The sequence below is a fragment of the Papilio polytes genome, unplaced genomic scaffold (genome assembly GCF_000836215.1).
Source record: "Papilio polytes unplaced genomic scaffold, Ppol_1.0 DF821956.1, whole genome shotgun sequence".
NCBI classification, from domain to species: domain Eukaryota; kingdom Metazoa; phylum Arthropoda; class Insecta; order Lepidoptera; family Papilionidae; genus Papilio; species Papilio polytes.
In genome coordinates, this window is record NW_013527248.1 from 1,390,006 (window position 1) to 1,411,530 (window position 21,525).

Below are 21,525 nucleotides of genomic sequence, written 5' to 3' on the forward strand. Positions count from 1 at the left end.
TTAATTTTATTTTATAAACAAAGATGTAATAGATAACATACGGAAGGGCATAAAGTTGGAGTGGTGCGCGCGGCGGGCGCGCCGGCAGTGCGGCCAGGCAGAGCGGCCGCTCCAGTGAAAGCCAAGCCCGTCTGAAAGCGTCGCCCGCCCAGCGGCCAGCGGCCCGGCGGCGCGCATCCGCCTAAAATGGGGTGATCGGGCGTCGCGGTGTCGTGTTCCCGGTATAAAAAGCAACCGCGCTCCCCGCCGCCGGTCAGAACGGCTTCAAACGTAAGTAGGCACGCACGTGCACGCCCCGTGCGAATGTGTTATCGTGTCCCGCGAGTGTCCGTGACGTCGAACGTGCCAGCTGATTTGCCGATTGGATTTGGATTTTTGTGCAAGTGGTCTCTCCAGTGGATACCGTTTGTTTATTGATCGATGGTGATGGTTGCGCGTTGAGTGTGTACAACAGTAAAGGAAACAGTAAATATTACCGACGAGTTCGAACCGATTATCGTCCCGCCCGGACGCCAGTAACCTTAACACAACACGAGACACAAATAACAACAGAGGTACAGTCAAACATTATACTCTCGATTCAACAATTGATTGAGCGAAGGAGGCGGAACGACAATCGGAATTCGAATTCTTTAGCCATTGCCATAAAAGACAATAAACAACAAAGCACGATCGAGTAAATCCGCTGGCAGTGTTCCAGTGGGCTCCAGTGACGTAATATCCGCGTAGAGCCGATCGGGATAGCCAATAAAAACGAACGCATGAAAGTCGGGTATTACGCAAACGGCGTCCGCGCTGGCACCGTTCCCAAATCGGCCTCTACTCGGGTTACGGCCACAAATAGCCGCACGGGCGGGCACTCACTGCGCTCACTGGCCGGCAGTCTAACGCGCTGTGCTCCACAGGAAGGCTCCAGGGCTGTGTTCTCGTGTCTCGACTAGCCCAAAGTCTCGTTAGCCCTCCGAAATGCCGAAGCCACAAGTACAAGAGGGCGAGGACCCCGATCCGACCCCGTACCTGTTCGTTTCTCTTGAACAGAAACGTATCGACCAAAGCAAGCCCTACGATGGCAAGAAAGCTTGCTGGGTACCGGACGAGAAGGAGGGCTTCGTGCAGGGTGAAATTAAGGCCACCAAGGGCGACCTGGTGACCGTCAACCTCCCCGGAGGCGAGGTAATTATGATACCACAACAACCAGGATAAGTTACCTTTTACAGATACTTTGAAAATAAGTTAATTTAACTTTAACTTGACATAAACTTTCAGTTCACCACTATTAAGATTGATTGCTCTTAGGATACTATTACTATTAAGAGAATATAGAATATGATATTTAAATAAGACCTAAAAAGAATTCAAACAGAAATTATATTAGAATTAATTGGCTTAACAATATTACAATTAGAGACATTTTAAAATTTCAACTTAGTACTTTTATCAAGGGATAACTTAAGATCACGTAATCGTTTGTAAACACATACTTAAAGCATTTGTTGAATGAGCAGGAGAAGACACTTAAAAAGGACCTTCTATCACAAGTCAATCCGCCGAAATTCGAGAAAGTCGAGGACATGGCGGACTTGACTTATCTTAACGAGGCTGCCGTGCTGCACAACCTCCGACAACGATACTATGCGAAACTTATCTACGTAAGTAGGCGCGAAAAGCGCCTTTACCACTAAGTAATACTAACATTTACATCTCTCCCGCAGACCAAAGACTTCAAGAAGGATCTTGTAGCTCAAGTGAACCCGCCTAAGTACGAGAAATGCGAGGACATGTCCAACTTGACATACCTCAACGACGCTTCGGTTTTGTATAACTTGAAGCAGAGATATTACCATAAGCTTATCTACGTAAGTCAGGATTCGGCAGCGGTTGCAGCGTTTACGTGTGCTCCGGCCCTCCCCTTGCATGACTCCTGGTCTATACTTTCTATTTCTACCATCATTTGAATTGCGACCAAAACTCAAACTTTCTAACTATGAACCTGGAAGTTAGAATTTTGAAATACAAAATTGACTTATGAAACATAATCTTGAAAATTATGATTAATAAATTTTAGTCGATATTTAAAACTCTAGTTGCAATTACAATAATAATAAAACATTTAGCAACCAGTGCTGTTAAGCATATTTAAATCGAAAATACATATGTTTTTTTATTACATTTTGCCTTAAAATTGAACAATTTTTCATTATTCCTAGCACAAACATCATAAGAGATTAAATGCAAACTTAATCTATTGATCAAAATTACAAAATATAAAAACTGAAATAATCAAGTAAATTGAGTTTTAAAAAGGTCGCGTTCAAGTTTCATCCATTCCTTATCAATCCATTCCAGATTCACAGCCGATCTTGAACCCTTTTACACAGGACAAGTCGGTACAACGGACAACACGGCGTCTAAACAACAATTCTTCTTAGAATAGTTTCCTCAGTGTTGTATTAGTTTTCTCTTCAGATTTTGATGTTGAATTTCTATTGTCATAACACATGTACTATTGCTATCTCTGTTTTCCAAAGAGTTGAATTGAGACAGCAATATTACAAGTTTTACGACTGTCGAGATTCATCTTTATTCTGGGTGTTTTGGTTTTCAGACATTGGATCTTATGACCTCCTTTGTTTCTATGTTTTGCAGTATTCAGCACAGACAGATATAGTTTGATATATTTTATACAAGAAATGTATATCTGTTTGTACAGTATATTGAGTTCATAATCTTTGTTAGCACATTGAGAAAACGTATCGTTACAATACAATCTCTGTGCTGGTGTGGTTGAGGTGTTTTGTTATAATTCCAGTTGTTCTTACCGATAAGATTCTGCTGTCGAAAGACCTGTACAAACATATAGTTGTCTCTGTTTGTTCAAAGAGTATGACAGAGATGACTATATGTGTAAGTGCATGTCTTTCGTCACATAATCAGGGAAAGTTTCAATAATAAATGCCGATATTTTTAAATATTTATTATGGAACTTTGTAATTTTTAAATGTGTCATTATGTGTTGAATTTGTAACAAAAATGGTCGTGTATAAATGTCAATAAGTTTTCCCTCTCAAAATCTCATGGTAATGGAAATAGCTGAATTAAATAACATACAAATGAGAGTATTAAAAAATAAAACAATTATAAAAAAGAAACTAAAATCAGTACCAAAAATAGACTACAAAATACAATGCTTTCGTAGTCTACGATTTCAAAGACAAAAATCTAAAAATCTCTTCACGATCAATTTTGGTAACAAATTCCCCATCACTAACATTTGTATCACCAGTACTAACTTTATCACAATCAACAGACTTACTCGGGTCTCTTCTGTGTGGCCATCAACCCTTACAAGAGGTTCCCCGTGTACACGACCCGATGCGCCAGGCTGTACCGAGGCAAGCGTCGCTCGGAAGTTCCGCCTCACATTTTCGCCATTTCCGATGGCGCTTACGTCAACATGTTGACCAACCACGAGAATCAATCTATGTTGATTACGTAAGTTGAAAACTTTATTAATTGTCTTATCATTTATACGGAAGATAAAGTATGTAGAAAAAAGATAAGGCCAAAATTCATTAAGCGTTGAAACTACGAAGAAATTAAGTTCACAAATTCTTCATTTTCATGACATATCTTTGGATCCTATCAATTTTTAAATAGTAATAAAACTTCTCACAACAAGATTATCAAAATAATCATAACCTTAACGTATTGTAAAATTTAGGAAAATGTTATACTTTAGATCTAACTATTGTAATCAAAAAAGGATTCTGATTAGAATCTTCAAAGACAAAACTTCGTCTCTCTGCATCATACTAAAAAGCAAATAACTCAACAGCGGTGAGTCTGGTGCCGGAAAGACTGAGAACACGAAGAAGGTAATTGCGTACTTCGCTACCGTCGGTGCTTCGCAAAAGAAGGACCCGTCGCTGGAGAAGAAGGGCTCCCTTGAGGACCAGGTCGTACAAACTAACCCTGTTCTTGAAGCCTTCGGTAACGCCAAGACCGTGCGTAACGACAACTCTTCCCGATTCGTAAGTATCTTTTTCTTCAATATTAAACTTTTAAATTTGCGTTACAAAACACTTGATTGTCTACTAAAAGAATCTTATATCTTAAAGAAGTTTGTTTTTATTTACATAGACGTTTTTTAAAACCACTAATTTCTGAACTTCCGTTGATCAATTAAATTGTCTTTTTGACGTCTCTCTCTTGTTAGTTAGAAATAAGTTAATGCTCAAATTGTGCACACTAAGTGGACTAATTTATGTTGTACCTGAAACTAAAATATCTTTCCTTTTCTTCTCCAGGGTAAATTCATCCGTATCCACTTCGGACCTTCTGGTAAACTGGCTGGTGCCGATATCGAGACCTGTAAGTACTTCATCACTAGAATCACATAGATCTTGACTAAGTTCAATTTGTACTTAACGATTATGTTTTCTGTTCGCCAGACCTGCTTGAGAAGGCTCGTGTCATCTCCCAGCAAGCCCTGGAGCGTTCTTACCACATCTTCTACCAAATGATGTCGGGCTCCGTCGCTGGTCTTAAGGGTGCGTATAGACACTTTACAAAGTATACATTAAATACGATGATTAATAATTTATTTTTTATCTAAAATTTAATATTTATAATTGGAGTAAATTGTAATTTGAAAGTTCTCTTTTATTTTTAAGGTGATATGTTCTAATTTGTTTATTGATAAGATGGTTTAGTTATGAAATTATTTTATTACGTTAGCAGAATTATTTTAAATTGAGAACAAACATGAACACTCTACAAATACCTGTGTAACGAGACTGCTCCTACCGATTTACCATGTAGTACCCTAATAATTTAACTTGAGTTCCGCCATTTAGACATGTGTCTCCTGTCAAACGACGTATATGATTATCACATCGTATCACAAGGAAAAACCACCATCCCGAACGTAGACGATGGAGAGGAATGTCTATTGACCGATGTAAGTTGAGCCTCCAAGAGTCTTGGAGCGCTCTGATGACGATACATTGTGTTCATTGGTTACCGTGTCCATTGCGCGCCGCACGCAACCGGCGCGCTGGGTACGAATATCTCGCCCTTGAACCGGCATGAGATGTTTAGAGTAGTGTATCCGTTGTATTAGAGCATGTTCACCCTAAGTACCCTCTAGTTGTGCACCAAATACCAAACGTGACTGTAAATGGTGTAATTTTATAGCAATCTGCTTGTTGTCCAACGACATCATGGATTACAACATCGTATCCCAAGGCAAGACCGTAATCCCCGGCGTTGATGATGGCGAGGAAATGAGGCTTACTGACGTGAGTCCAGAACGAGACATTTGGCTCATCTCATTGTGCAAAAACATCTATCTTTCGACTTCTCTACTTCATCTCGCTTGCTTCGCTTATGGCCGCACCGGTCTTTGCATGTGTATGTCAGATGATTTCGTGTTTACAGAGCTAACGATGCTAAGCAACCGCATCGGGGACTATCCCCTCATTAGTCAGGGGAAGACTCGGATACCGGGAGTCAACGATTCCGAAGAATTTGATAAGACGCTCGTAAGTTGCGAACTTTCGCATGGAGCGCGCGTCTCGATTGGATTTTTCGGACGTAGTCCTGTTTACACCAAAATTTCTGACATTCACATGATTGCTCGCTCCTTGCAAGAGTTCAAATGGGCTTATTGCACAGGTTTTATATCACGAAATATATTACGCTCCCCCCCTATCCAGCACCAGCACGCCCCGCAATAATATAACACCGACACATTTACAGGTGAATTACATTCAGTGTAAGGTTAGGTTAGCAGATAACGGAGCGTCTAAAGTGTTTTGTATAACTTTAATTAAATTATTTTGATTTCTACCTACAGAAATGTGTATGTTATCCAACGACGTATATGATTACTATAACGTCTCTCAGGGTAAGATTACCATCCCCAACGTCGATGACGGCGAAGAATGTGTATTAACTGATGTAAGTTCTTTGGAAGCAATATTTGGTGTCCCTTGTGAGAAGCCACCAGACGTTCCTTGAATATTCTAGAATGAAGTAGTCATTAGATTAGATATCCTTAGACCATTTGCAACGCTGAAACGAAATTAAATGCGACAAATGGTTCAACAGACCCCGAAAATATTGTATGATAGCACGATAGTGGGTGCAAATATATTGTACCCTTACCCAAACCTAGCATTTCGCAAATCCTGTGCATTAGTTCAAATATTATAGCACTAATTCAGCCTTAATGCTTTTATCGATTACTAACAAAAAAATACTAATATAATTTACGATTGTTTATTTCTTTCACCATTATGTTTTTATATACTCTTTTTTTATGTAATATTAGTAAAAGATAAAAAGTTCGCAGTTATCAGCACCTGTAGTATTTTCATTCGTCGCCACATAAATTTGCTAAAACTGCTATAACAAAAATCCTAATACTTGCTTGTACGATTGTAGCAAGCCTTCGACATTTTGGGTTTCACCCAAGAGGAGAAGGACAATGTGTACAAGATCACCGCCGCCGTCATGCACATGGGCTGCATGAAGTTCAAGCAGAGGGGTCGCGAGGAACAGGCCGAGGCTGACGGTACCCAGGTAAACACCAGTTTTACTACTACTAAATTAAAATACAAATAATTTGTGACCGAAAAGTCAGATAACACCTACTTAGACAACCTACTTCTAAAGTGGAAGAAAATTTAAGTACAAGTTTTGTGCCTAATGTATTCTGTCTTCCTCTACTACAGGACGGTGACAAGGTTGCCACGCTTCTCGGTGTCGACTGCCAGGATCTGTACAAGAACTTGTTGAAGCCCCGCATCAAGGTCGGAAACGAGTTCGTCACCCAGGGTCGTAACAAGGACCAAGTCACCAACTCCGTCGGTGCTCTCTGCAAGGGCATGTTCGATCGTCTCTTCAAGTGGCTCGTGAAGAAGTGTAACGAGACTCTAGACACCAAGCAGAAGAGGCAGCACTTCATCGGTGTACTGGATATTGCTGGTTTCGAGATCTTCGACGTGAGTATTCGGAGCAAGGGGACCTTGGGAAACTTGGGATGGACTAGATATTCTGATAAAAGAATTGGATCAGAACAAACTTTATAAACAAGGCCGACATCTAGCTGTAGATATTACAATGTATAATTTAAATTTGTAATAATGTTTTCTTTCTCAGGAATTATTTAACAGGTTCCACAAATACTGGGTTCGAATCCCAGGTTTATTTTAAAGATGGTCGACATTGGGTGGTCTATATACAAAGTGATCCACCCAAAACCATTTCTTTGATAATATCACAAATTTACTCCTTTAGTTCAACGGGTTCGAACAACTTTGTATTAACTTCACAAACGAGAAACTGCAACAATTCTTCAACCATCACATGTTTGTGTTGGAGCAAGAGGAATACACCAGGGAGGGAATTCACTGGGAGTTCATTGACTTTGGAATGGACTTAGTGGCCTGCATTGACCTTATTGAAAAGGTACATAGGGTCTGCGAAACCCTGGGTTGGGCGCACCGCCCGCAGCGCTATCAATGTTTTGTCAAGCTATCTCTGAGTATCCTGCTGACTAATTTATATATGTAGCTTAATGTTTATAGCGTAGACTTGTCTTAACATTTTTTCCTATCCATTCATCTGGGTTTCGTATTGTTTATAAAAGTACAACGGTTTCGAGCAACTCTGCATTAACTTCACAAACGAGAAGCTCCAGCAGTTCTTTAACCACCACATGTTCGTACTGGAGCAAGAGGAGTACAAAAAGGAGGGCATCAATTGGGCCTTCATCGATTTCGGAATGGACTTGCTCGCTTGTATCGATCTTATCGAGAAGGTAATAGGCCACGCGCCCGTTGCTCGTCGCCCGTCGTCGTTAATGAACAACTGAAGGCGGGTCTACGTTTGGTTACATTCGCCAAGTCTATGGGGATAGATACGGCTCGTAGTTGTAGTTTGCAATCGCGACTCTATGGGGATAGAAGCGACTCCCAAACCCATCACTGTTCCCTCTGTCACTCTGTAAGGTTCAACCGAAGACGGAATGTGATCCGTACTTGTTGTATCTTATAATAAACCCCTAACATTCCTTATTAATTGTCTACCTGCAGTACAACGGTTTTGAACAACTCTGCATTAATTTCACCAACGAGAAACTCCAGCAGTTCTTTAACCATCATATGTTCGTGCTGGAGCAAGAGGAATACCAGCGCGAAGGCATCGAGTGGACTTTCATTGATTTTGGCATGGACCTTCAACATTGCATTGACCTTATTGAAAAGGTATATGGCGGCAACGCAACCATGAACGCTTGCATCTCGCCATAGCCTACGGATGAAGTCTTTAAATGATCCCTTAACTGAAAAAGTTATGGACGTTTAGAGACTTCATTTGGAGGTTTTAGGGAAGCTGTATGCTCCTTTTGTTTTTCGTGTGCTACCTGTTTTCTTATGTATAAACTCCTTCTAATTACACTTCTCAAATACACATACACACACAAACCACGCCATGACATAGCACTAGATTTGATAAAGTTAGATTATTTTTTCCATGTATCGACGCTGCAGATGAACAGCTTTAACCAGCTCTGTGTAAATTTTACCAACGAGAAATTGCAACAGTATTTTAATCATTACATGTTCATATTAGAACAAGAGGAATACGAAAGAGAAAGGATCCAATGGACCTTTATTGATTTCGGTTTGGATCTACAACCGACGATAGAATTAATAGAAAAGGTATTATACGACGATAGATTTTTGATACAATCTTAGAAGCTGGGCAGGAATAGAGGATGCCTCTGGCAAATATAGAAAAGTAAACCCCGCAGCTGCAATAGAAAATGAAAATATGTAGGCTTTAAACGCCTGACTTGCACGCGGTATAGAAAATAAAAGATTATATAATTTAGAGGAGATATTCATATTCCGTATAAGCTTGTAATTTCTGTTGTTTTAGTTTTTACTTTCACAATTTTAATTTAGTACACTGCAATAGTAATAGTAAAGCACACAAGCAATACTCAAATAACATCCAAAGAATGAAAATAATATTTTATGCCTTAAAAATACAATTTTTTCGTAGTTCATCAGCTTTTCTCATAACTGCAAATATTGCAAATATTTTAAAATGAGTTTAATTTTTTGCTCAGAAATGAATAAATAATAATTTTTAGAATGAATTTATTTGATGGCACAACACACGCACAATTTTCTTCTATTTGCATGTTGCTTTTGATTTTAACGCATAACACTTTTTAGTGTAAGTTACACAATTTCAAATTAAATTTATTAAAGATTCAAAACAAGATTTGTTAAAAAAACACGTCGAAAAATTGCAATAGAATTTAAAAAAGCAATCTATTTCTTTTCTGTAACTGTATTCACACATTCGAGTTTAATTTTTTTTCAAAACTTTGACACAATTCAGAGCAAACACTACATGAATTAACGTTTATCTTCTAACATTATCGGTACGTTTTCAGCCTATGGGTATCCTCTCCATCCTTGAGGAAGAATCTATGTTCCCCAAAGCCACCGACCAGACCTTCGTTGAGAAGTTGAACAACAACCACTTGGGCAAATCCGCTCCCTACCTGAAGCCTAAACCCCCCAAGCCAGGTTGCCAAGCCGCTCACTTCGCCATCGGCCATTACGCCGGAAATGTGAGTATCTACATATAAATTTACAAAATTTAATCAAGCAATAATTGAGATTTTTCGGAGTCGATTAAAAAATCCAAACATCGAAAGTTAAATTTCCATTATTAGGCAAGGTATCTCTAGGCGACTCTACGAGTAAAACAAATGTTTGTTTAGGTCGGCTACAACATCACTGGCTGGCTTGAGAAGAACAAGGACCCTCTTAACGACACCGTCGTCGACCAGTTTAAGAAGGGCGCCAACAAGTTGTTGGTTGAGATCTTCGCTGACCATCCTGGCCAGTCTGGTGATGCTGGTGCTGGTGGTGGTGGCAAGGGTACGTTTCATTTTCAATGTTCGATGGTTACGTTATTATTAATTAATTTGTAATTTTCTTCCAAGTATTCCCAGGAATATTCTCTGTTACTTTTTTTTAAGTAGCAAATGTTGAAGAAATGGGTACGTGAGCTGTAAAAAACTTCTGTGAACATACAATAGTTTTTAAAATCATACCATTATTACACTAATATTTCAGCTATTCTATAAGCATAGAAATAACCATCGATGCACTTGATTGGCCTTGCAATGTGTAGTACATAGTAAGCCGATCTTCATTCAAACAGGACAAAAATCTTTACAATACTTTATCATATTATTGACTTATTTTTAAACACATTAGGCGCTGGAGGCAAGCGCGCCAAGGGTTCTGCCTTCCAGACAGTGTCATCGCTCTACAGGGTAAACTTAAATCCCACCTTCGAGATTTGCTTCAATGTCTTCTATGTAGCTTTATTGTCTTCGTCTACAACACGCTTAGGGTTGGTTTTAAAAGCTATTCATTGTCCATACGACTGTACAATAAATTCATTAGATGGACGATATTGCATCTTGAAGCCAACCCTCTCTGCTTTCATATTAATCACATGTCCACGTCAATGTATGTTTTACAGCACAGCTCATGTTGCCGAGTGTCCCGCAGGTGTAATGTCTACGAGTCTTATTTTCAAATGTGTAGTCCCTGTGACGTTCTTGTGTCCGTCCGTTTTAACTAATCTTTGCTTGTAAATGTACATCCATAGGCGGTCGCGGTAAGAAGGGCGGTGGTTTCGCTACTGTCTCCTCCGCATACAGGGTACTTATGTCTTTATGGTTTTCCTTAGCTGGATTTGGTTTTAAATCATCTTAATGATGTAGTCTACTACTACTTGGATGTAGAACTGCATTTTACATACCGGAGCCTTTCTCTCCAGGACAAAGACGAGAAATACTTTTTTTACATCTTTTCGATATCAACGAGGCGATTGTCACCTCTGAAAATCATTTATTAAATGTTTAATATTTAATTAATATCGTTATCATTCAAATATGACACACTTAAAAACAGTTGTGTCTGGTTAATAATTTCAAAAAGTATGAAAACCGACAATGTTTTTTAATGTACCATTTATCGGTACTTCTACATACTTACTGCCGATTAAACTCGAGCTATTTGTGTGATTGTGTAATATTTGTGGTGTTTTGTGTGATCTAACCATATTCGTTCATGTTACCATTAATTATTTCATGTTCTCATCTCATGGTACGCTTGCTTTTTATGTCCAAAATATTGCCACATTAAACTGGCAATTATCAAATGAATTTGTAATTCAAAGTCTTGATTCTTCAAATCTTATTGCTTTTCACTGATATTAGAATGCTAAAGACAAATATTAGAACTATGAAACTATTACAGGAACAACTTAACAACTTGATGACAACTCTGAGGTCGACACAGCCTCACTTCGTGCGTTGTATCATTCCCAACGAATTGAAACAGGCCGGTGAGTAAAAAATTATAAGTTACTCTCTAAAAGTATGTAAGAAAAAGTAACAACTTTGATCTATTCCTATAATAATCTTGTTAAAAGCTTTGTCTGAAATCCTTTCCCAGATTACAGGAAACGTGTTAAAATTGTTGCGAGTTTTCGCAGTGACGCATCGCAAATTTTGAACTACATGATTCAGCTATGCTGTCCAAAAATAATATCGAACAGAGATAAAAGTTTATTTCACGATATATGAAAAGTTTAAATACATTTTAAGGAATTAATTATGAAGATCTTAATCTAAAAGTTCCAGATTCTTTGATGTTACTAATTGAAATTAGTCTGGGAATGTGTCTGATTTCTCGCTAGATAATGTTTAAAAAGACCGCACGATATCACTGACCTCAATCTCTTCGTCGTCCAGGTCTCATCGACTCCCACCTTGTGATGCACCAGCTCACCTGTAACGGTGTGCTTGAAGGCATCCGTATTTGCCGTAAAGGTTTCCCCAACAGGATGGTCTACCCCGACTTCAAGCTCCGGTAAGATTTTGATTTCATAAACATACCAATAAAATCTATTTCCAGCGTATCTCAACCGACAAATATTTATGATCCAACCTGACTAATAAATACCAAGATATTTTTGAATCCAAGGATCATATTTATTTCGATAAGTGGCGTCAACACTGTTAGCTGGTATAAACTAAATTCTTTCAGTTCTGGAAGTTTGTAGAATAGTTTTATTCTGGTATTGCAGCTGACTGCTGACGTCATTTGCAGGACGGTGAGCAACCGTTTCTAAAATTGTTGCCTCGTGTAAACTCTGTCTTAGGATCCACACCTGGGATTGGCGATGAGCAATCGACTTTTATTAGCAACACTCCTTTTGAAATAATAACATATTATTATAAACAGTTACATGATTCTTGCTCCCGCTCTCATGGCTGCTGAAAGTGATCCTAAAATAGCAGCAAAGAAGTGTCTGGAGTCTATCGAACTCGACCCCGAGAGTTATCGTGTGGGTCATACAAAGGCAAGATAGTTGAAGGTTTAGACTATGTATGGTAGAATTGACTTAGCATGTTAAGACTATAGCACGAAACTCTAAAAAATAGAGTGTAATTATTAGTTTACACCGTTTGATTTTTTCTTCTACATACGTATGATACCTATTGGTATTTAGGATTTGAGTATTTTTTTCTTCCTTAGACAATGAATCCTACATAAAGGTATATATTATCAGATACTGGTACAACTATAAAACGTGACAATGTGAGTCATGCTGTCCTTCTCCTTTGACACAAAAGATACGACTTATTTTTAAGGTGTATGGATTTTGAATGACATTACCTTATCGAGTGCGTGTATATTTTGACAATGTAGCTACAAGATCCTGGCTCCTCAAGCTGCAGACAAGGAATCCGATCCTAAGAAAATCGCTCAAGTGATCCTGGATGCGACGGGCTTGGACCCTGAGTCCTACCGTCTCGGTCATACCAAGGCATGTCTACAGTCGGTTTTTGTAGTTTAGCGGTTTGACATCATCGGTTCGAGAACACCCGATCGATCGCAATATCCCTACCCGTAACATTTGGGACACAACTTGACAGTGTCACAATGATCCCTAAACCTTACAAACCAAGGTCGCTTTCCTTATAGAGCCCACGATACTCAGGCTCGTTTGGTATCCTAGTGTTATATCATGTATCTATTTGTTTTACAATATGTGTGCTCCTTAAACGCAGATACAAAATTCTGTGCCCGAACCTCCTCAAAGAGCCAATTACACCAGAGAAAGCCACACAGAAAATTCTCGAACACACCGGCTTGGATTCAGAGTCTTTCAGGCTCGGAAAGACCAAGGTAGAATACCGTGCTTTCGAAATGTAAAATGCATGCTTACAACACAATCTATCACATGCACTAAATGTCTATAGTTCCACCCTGTCTCTTCACCTTCCTGATGAATGTAAAAATAACATTATGTTTTCTGGACTAACACATTTATTTTAATTATGTATGTGTAAAATATTTTTTGTTACTTTTAAAATTCTTTTATATTTTATCTGCATCTTCTACGCACATAGCTGTTACTTTAACACTTAATATGGCTGAGCAGGTATTCTTCCGCGCTGGTGTCCTGGGTCAGATGGAAGAGTTGCGTGACGACAGGTTGTCCAAGATTGTGTCCTGGATGCAGGCTTTCATTCGTGGTTACTTGTCCCGCAAAGAGTACAAGAAGCTCCAGGAACAAAGGTAAAATTAGTTGATAACCTTTACCTTAGTTTTTGACCTCTCCCGATTTACATTCCACTATTTTAATTCTTGTGAGTACTTAAATGCTTGGTTATTTGTTAGGTTGGCCCTCCAAGTGGTACAGCGCAACTTGCGCAAGTACTTGCAGCTCCGCACCTGGCCATGGTGGAAGTTGTGGCAGAGGGTCAAGCCCCTCCTCAACGTCACCCGCATCGAGGATGAGATCGCGGTGAGCACCTCCTCCTATGATTTATGATTTTACACTGTGACCCAATAAATTCCAACACTTTTAGCGCGCGTGAATCAGGAAAACGCAAATAGACTCGACCGCGCCCACCTGGCGGTTACGTGACACCGCAACACCTGCCGTATCCATTTCTGGATTCCGCCCCCCACTCGCTGGCGCGCGCTTTTTCCACACTCAATGTATAACGTGCGTGGGCGATAATCCCGCCCGCTGGAAATCTCCAGCGGGACTCAGTAGCGGATCGGTCGGCGGCGCGCGCACCACCCTTCCTTACCCAACGAACGAACCGAATTACATTCCTAGTTTTAGTTCATGGTGTGAACGATTAATTAACGATGGCCGAAAATCACGTGGCGGTTTGGGACGGTGTGGATAAAAGTGGGGATCGTTTACAGAAATTGGAGGAGAAGGCACAGAAGGCCCAGGAGGCTTTCGAGAAGGAAGAGAAGCTCCGCAAGGAGGTCGAGGCCCTCAACGCCAAGCTGCTTGAGGAGAAGACCACCCTGCTGGCCAGCCTCGAGGGAGAGAAGGGCTCCCTCTCCGAGACCCAGGAGCGCGCCAACAAGCTTCAGGCTCAGAAGAACGACCTCGAGAACCAACTCAGGGTAAGTAGTGGCATAAGCTTAAATCATTCATTTCTTTAATTCATTTATTTACGAAAATCTTTTGAAATTAAGAGTATAACTATTAAGATAATAAGTTTTAGTCAATTGTATTTCATTTTAAATTCAATGAATTAATAAATTCATACGAAATCTTATTCTAAATAAAAATCATTATTGATGTCCAAATTCGTTCAGGTGAAGCTGCTTACGAATCGGCTAAACCTGTGTTTAGGTTATGGCGGTTCGTTAAATAAACACAAACTGTTTATACGAAAAGTAGTTCGAAACATTTTGCGTATATCTTACGCCCACATGCGCACTTTATTGCAACTTTTATTACTTGTCTATTGTAACGATAGACACAGAGCAGACACTGTTAGCGGATGTGGTAGTAATTAATATAATCATTAAGCAAATTTTGTAGCAATAATTCTTTATTTAGGACACCCAAGACCGCCTCACTCAGGAAGAGGATGCCCGCAACCAGCTCTTCCAGTCTAAGAAGAAGTTGGAGCAGGAAGTCTCCGGACTCAAGAAAGACATCGAAGACCTCGAGCTGTCCGTCCAGAAGTCCGAACAAGACAAGGCCACCAAGGACCACCAGATTCGCAACTTGAACGACGAGATCGCCCACCAGGATGAGCTCATCAACAAGTTGAACAAGGAGAAGAAAATGCAAGGCGAATCAAACCAGAAGACCTCCGAGGAACTCCAGGCCGCCGAAGACAAGGTCAACCACCTCAACAAGGTTAAGCAAAAGTTGGAACAGACCCTCGACGAGCTCGAAGACTCTCTGGAGCGCGAGAAGAAACTGCGCGCCGACGTCGAGAAGCAGAGGAGGAAGGTGGAGGGAGACCTCAAGCTTACCCAGGAGGCCGTCACCGACCTGGAGCGCAACAAGAAGGAACTGGAGCAGACCATCCAGCGCAAGGACAAGGAAATCTCCTCACTCACCGCCAAGCTCGAGGACGAGCAATCTTTGGTCAGCAAGCTCCAGAAACAGATCAAGGAACTGCAGGCCCGCATCGAGGAGTTGGAGGAGGAAGTCGAATCCGAGCGCCAGGCGCGCGCTAAGGCTGAGAAGCAGCGCGCTGACCTCGCTCGTGAGCTTGAAGAGCTTGGTGAGCGCCTGGAGGAGGCCGGTGGTGCCACCTCCGCTCAGATCGAGCTCAACAAGAAGCGCGAGGCCGAGCTCAGCAAGCTGCGCCGCGACCTCGAGGAGGCCAACATCCAGCATGAGTCGACACTCGCCAACCTTCGCAAGAAGCACAACGATGCTGTTGCCGAGATGGGCGAGCAGCTCGACCAGCTCAACAAACTCAAGGCTAAGTACGTATTCATTTATTATAAAAAAATACGTTATCCTTCCAGGGTCTTACTACAGTGCCTACTAAGTTTTGAGTCAGAACACGGAATGCGGTTTACAATCTTAGCTAATAATACCACGATCTTACGTTTTGTTTCTAGTTGAGAGATAAATTTTATTTTTTTCGCGTAATTGACGTTGAAGGTGAATAATCTGGTTTAATTACAGAGAAATAATATAAGTAGTAAAAAGGTATATTCAGACATTTGGAAATGGAACCATGTGCTAGCACTATGTTTAGCACTGCTAAAAATATAGGGACTTACAAAAAATGACAGTTGAATTGAAATTCAGGGCTGAACACGACCGCGCCTCGTGCTACAACGAGCTTAACAACACAAGGGCTGCTATTGACCAAGTGGCAAGGGAGAAGGTAACATGTCACCCGCAATGGCATGGATGCCGCCTGGGTTGATCCTTGCATGGTGTCTCCTTTACAAAATGGAAACAGCACCACACAATGACAAACATGACAATTTCTATATGTTCCACTGTTAGGCCCGCAATCGACATCATAGAACTATATTTATTTATCTATTTTTGTTATATTCCAACCATTCAGGGCTGAGAAAGAGCGCTCTCAATACTTTAGCGAAGTCAATGACCTTCGTGCCGGTCTCGACCACTTGTCCAACGAAAAGGTACAAAAAAAAAGAATGATTGGCATCGCCAGCTGGATACCGCTTCGCAGCTTTTATAAAAATATTTCGAAGAACTAAATATAGATCAAACAGAACACGTGTAAACACTTGCACCATAATACGATACGAATAGCATTGACCTACTAACTCTTAACCAATTTTTTTCTTCAGAAAACAAGCACAAAAGCTAGAACCGCTGAAATAACGAGTGATGTCTATTAACCTTGTATTTAAAAAAAAGCAATGAAGTTTTACTTTCATTTTATGTAAAATAGAGAAAATAACATTTTGCATGATTCGTTTTACTTAAAATATAACACATGTGTGTAATAAAATCAAATATGAAGAATTTTTTAGAACACTATAAAAACAATAACTAACACAATACGACGAAACGCACAAATCCACTTGTTATTTTATATTGTTTCGACAAAATAAAATAACAACCCATTCCTCCTTACTAAATGGTCGTTTCTGTTAGGCTGCCCAAGAGAAGGTTGTCAAGCAACTGCAGCACAACCTCAACGAGGTGCAGAACAAGGCTGACGAGGCTAACCGCACCCTCAACGACCTGGACGCCGCCAAGAAGAAGCTGTCTATCGAGAACTCCGACCTGCTCCGCCAGCTGGAGGAGGCCGAGTCCCAAGTGTCTCAGCTCTCCAAGATCAAGGTGTCGCTCACCACACAACTCGAAGACACCAAGAGGCTCGCTGACGAAGAAGCCAGGGTATGTACAGTTTACACATAAATAACTTATGATTTATACATGGTGTCTAATACAATCAAATAATTAATAATTATTTTAACAGGAACGCGCTACCCTTCTTGGCAAGTTCCGCAACTTGGAGCACGACCTCGACAACATTCGTGAACAGGTTGAGGAGGAAGCTGAAGGCAAGGCTGATCTCCAGAGACAGCTTTCCAAGGCTAACGCTGAGGCCCAATTGTGGCGCTCCAAGTACGAGTCCGAGGGTGTTGCCCGCTCCGAAGAGCTCGAGGAAGCCAAGCGCAAGCTCCAGGCTCGCCTCGCCGAGGCCGAGGAGACCATCGAGTCCCTCAACCAGAAGGTCGTTGCCCTCGAAAAGACCAAGCAGCGCCTCGCCACCGAAGTCGAGGACCTGCAACTCGAGGTTGACCGTGCCACCGCTATCGCCAACGCCGCTGAGAAGAAACAGAAGGCCTTCGACAAGATCATCGGAGAATGGAAACTCAAGGTCGATGACCTTGCTGCCGAACTTGACGCCAGCCAGAAGGAATGCCGCAATTACTCCACTGAATTGTTCCGTCTTAAGGGTGCCTACGAAGAAGGCCAGGAGCAGCTCGAGGCTGTCCGCCGTGAGAACAAGAACCTCGCCGACGAAGTCAAGGACTTGCTCGACCAGATCGGCGAAGGTGGACGCAACATTCACGAAATCGAAAAGGCCAGGAAGCGCTTGGAGGCCGAGAAGGACGAACTCCAGGCCGCTCTTGAGGAGGCCGAGGCCGCTCTTGAACAGGAAGAGAACAAGGTTCTTCGCGCTCAACTCGAGCTCTCTCAAGTCAGACAGGAAATTGACAGAAGGATCCAAGAGAAGGAAGAGGAATTCGAAAACACACGCAAGAACCACCAACGCGCTCTGGACTCCATGCAAGCTTCCCTCGAAGCCGAGGCTAAGGGCAAGGCTGAGGCCCTGCGCATGAAGAAGAAGCTTGAGGCTGACATCAACGAGCTCGAAATCGCTCTTGATCACGCCAACAAGGCTAACGCTGAAGCACAAAAGAACATTAAGCGCTACCAGCAACAGATCAAGGACCTGCAAACCGCCCTCGAGGAAGAACAACGCGCTCGCGATGACGCCCGTGAACAGCTCGGCATCTCGGAACGCCGTGCCAACGCTCTTCAGAACGAGCTCGAAGAGTCCAGAACTCTCCTGGAACAGGCCGACCGTGCCCGTCGCCAGGCCGAACAAGAGTTGGGTGACGCTCACGAACAGCTTAACGAGTTGTCCGCTCAAAGTGCGTCGCTCTCTGCCGCCAAGAGGAAACTGGAGTCCGAATTGCAGACTCTCCACTCCGATCTGGACGAGCTCCTCAACGAGGCTAAGAACTCCGAGGAGAAGGCCAAGAAGGCCATGGTCGATGCCGCCAGGCTCGCCGATGAACTGCGCGCCGAACAGGAACACGCTCAGACCCAGGAGAAACTCCGCAAGGCTCTTGAACAACAGATCAAGGAGCTCCAAGTCAGGTTGGACGAGGCCGAGGCTAACGCCCTCAAGGGAGGCAAGAAGGCCATCCAGAAACTCGAACAGAGAGTTAGGGAACTCGAGAACGAACTCGACGGTGAACAGAGGAGTCACGCCGACGCACAGAAGAACCTGCGCAAGAGCGAGAGGCGTATCAAGGAGCTTACCTTCCAGGCCGAAGAGGACCGCAAGAACCACGAGCGCATGCAGGACCTCGTCGACAAACTGCAGCAGAAGATCAAGACCTACAAGAGGCAGATCGAAGAAGCAGAAGAAATCGCCGCCCTCAACTTGGCTAAATTCCGCAAGGCTCAGCAAGAGTTGGAGGAGGCCGAGGAAAGGGCAGACCTCGCTGAACAGGCTATCAGCAAATTCCGTGGCAAGGGACGTGCAGGATCCACCGCGAGAGGAGTCAGCCCGGCGGTGAGTGTCGTTTTTAAATAAATTATACACCTACATTAATTTCAACGGCTTAGTTAAAACTTTTTGATCTTTATCCAAATAAGAAAGTTATTATTATGGATATTGAAATACAAAAACAGAATATTAAGTTCACACTTTAACTTGCTAAATAAAATATCTTCTCTTCAGGCGTCCGTTAAAGGTCGCCCCTAGATCACCACAGGAGTCTAAGTAAGTGAAAGAGTGGTTCAACCTTATAGCACTTTAGACAGTGCCACTCCCATACCTTTACTGCCACAAGAGAAAACTGATCGATATAAGAGCTATTAAAAACATTGTTGGAAGCAAGGAAAAGATCTTGTTTTCTTATTTGTGGTTGTAACAATCTTTATAGACACCTTTGGTGCCATAGATCCTAATCTGAGTTTTGTTTTATCGATTAAGAATGGACCCATTTTCTTTGAATCTCAATGGGAAAGTCAAGTGAGAAGTTTATGTTCCATCCTTTATTATGGAATTGTTCCTAAAGCACGCGGCATGTCTCCTGCATGTCTTGGAAGCAGTTGAAGTGATGTTTACTAATTAGTTGTCTTTATTCCAGCCCCAACGTACGCGCCCCGCCCTCGACGGTTTCGGCACCTTCCCACCAAGGTTCGATCTGGCGCCCGAAAGCGATTTCTAAACGTTCCAAACAACTCAAAAAACGGACTGTACAGATTTTTCGTTGAATTGTAACTTAAAATAATAAATTGTTATGCCTAGTTAAACGTGTTACGAATGCCTGAAACGAGAAACTGTAAATTAAGTAACCATGCAACCTTTTTTAACGCCAAAAAAACATTTACATTAGAATCTTAATCTTTTTACGGAAGGCTATTTTATAATTTGTTGATATTTATTATTATTTATGATAATTTATTACCGTGGAGTATGTATCGTACGGAGCGGAGCGGAGGGGTGCGCGCGGGGCCGCGACCGCAGAGACACACCCGCCAGCCCCGCACCGGCCCCGCGTACACCCCCCCGCCCCCGCGTCTCCTTTGACATCCAATAAAGCGATATCGTTGTCAGAAAACATTTACCTGCATTTTTCTTTCAAACCAACCCTTTTCATTACCCTTGATATCAGTTAATTTGAGATTATTGAACAAAAGTTTAAATACAAGATTTTATTATACATTGCCAGTAAAAATAGCAACTGAATTTACCCAGAAATATTTTTATTTACAAAGGAGAGGGACAACCATGTTGGAGCGACCGCATACACTTAAATCACATCACAATACTATCCCAGTTTATCAATATTCACAAGAAACAGGCAGTAGGCAAAAGTAGACAAAATTAGTAGTTGTAGGCAAAATGCAACTAAGAGCGCACCTTTGGTTAAACTAACACACGATTGTGCGATTGTCGATTGTTTCGTTGCCTATTCAACTGTTTAGTGGCACAACTAAAATCGAGCAGTGCACTTCCATTTATATGGAGCTTATGCTTTTAGTAATCTAAGCGAAACTAAACAGTTGTGCTATAATTGAGTAAAAGATTTACACACGGTGTAAAATGTCGAATACTAGATACAAAAATTTAGCAGAAAATTGTTTCGCTTTCTCTCCCCGTATCTTAAAACGATAATGAAGTCTAACTCAGTAGAATGCAGTACGGTAGAAGACGTATGAAATTATATTGCAGTTAGTAATTTTTCATTCAAATTCCTAGGTTCAAAGTCGAGGTATTTTAACCAGTTATTTCTAGACGATGTAAGACATAAACATTGCAAGTTTAATATTAATAATTTGACATAAATTAATTGCATTACACGCATCATTTAATTCTCATTACCAGAGCGAATGACATAGTTGGCGGGCTGCCTGGTCTATTAATAACTAACATTTCTAATCTTACTGTTACCTAAAGGAAGTGGCATGTAACAGCTAAGGGACAACGTTTTCTAATCAGGTCAGATATGTATCGCAAAAGTTCTCATATCAAAAAGACATTCAAATTTAATCTACAAGCAATGAATCTTGAATATTATCGTCAGATAAGAATTGAAGTTGATTTGATACTTTAAAGAGCGGGCGGTTGTGCGATTGTCGATTGTTTCGTAGCCCATTCAACTGTTTAGTTGCACAAATAAAAATCGTATGTTCTATATAAGCTCATAAAAATCAATGCAGGACTAAAAAAAATAAAACCGACTTCCAAACAAAATACACTAAAAACAAAACAAAATGCACTAAAAACAAAACAAAGTATTCTCAAAAAAACAGTACACTAAAAAGTAACGAAATAATTACTTGAAAATAGTAAACCTACCTTATTGTAACTGTTATGTCAATATTGTACAATTA

The 21,525-nt window shown here is 41.2% G+C and overlaps 1 protein-coding gene across 20 annotated transcripts; it reads left to right on the forward strand.

The window, feature by feature from the left end:
• The first annotated feature begins 245 nt into the window (after nucleotides 1-245).
• On the forward strand, nucleotides 246-20,253 carry LOC106107613 (myosin heavy chain, muscle). 20 transcript variants are annotated; one of them, XM_013288536.1, is made up of 26 exons: nucleotides 247-270; nucleotides 906-1,173; nucleotides 1,713-1,856; nucleotides 3,308-3,492; nucleotides 3,836-4,031; nucleotides 4,308-4,371; nucleotides 4,452-4,550; nucleotides 4,857-4,960; nucleotides 6,448-6,585; nucleotides 6,738-7,007; nucleotides 7,303-7,473; nucleotides 9,473-9,652; nucleotides 9,806-9,965; nucleotides 10,308-10,366; nucleotides 11,361-11,448; nucleotides 11,858-11,975; nucleotides 12,819-12,936; nucleotides 13,555-13,691; nucleotides 13,794-13,920; nucleotides 14,334-14,543; nucleotides 14,986-15,872; nucleotides 16,472-16,550; nucleotides 17,032-17,277; nucleotides 17,360-19,195; nucleotides 19,364-19,405; nucleotides 19,776-19,868. In XM_013288536.1, exons 2-25 carry the CDS (start codon nucleotides 967-969, stop codon nucleotides 19,385-19,387), a joined length of 5,847 nt encoding a protein of 1,948 aa, XP_013143990.1. In that variant the 5' UTR covers nucleotides 247-270; nucleotides 906-966; the 3' UTR covers nucleotides 19,388-19,405; nucleotides 19,776-19,868. The 20 variants fall into 20 exon arrangements, with proteins under 20 accessions (XP_013143983.1, XP_013143992.1, XP_013143984.1 ...); XM_013288529.1 differs by lacking the exons at nucleotides 1,713-1,856; nucleotides 7,303-7,473; nucleotides 19,364-19,405 and adding exons at nucleotides 1,506-1,649; nucleotides 7,655-7,825 and having other exon boundaries at nucleotides 246-270; nucleotides 19,776-20,253; XM_013288538.1 differs by lacking the exons at nucleotides 1,713-1,856; nucleotides 7,303-7,473; nucleotides 10,308-10,366; nucleotides 12,819-12,936; nucleotides 19,364-19,405 and adding exons at nucleotides 1,506-1,649; nucleotides 7,655-7,825; nucleotides 10,708-10,760; nucleotides 13,181-13,298 and having other exon boundaries at nucleotides 246-270; nucleotides 19,776-20,253.
• Nucleotides 20,254-21,525: the final 1,272 nt, after the last annotated feature.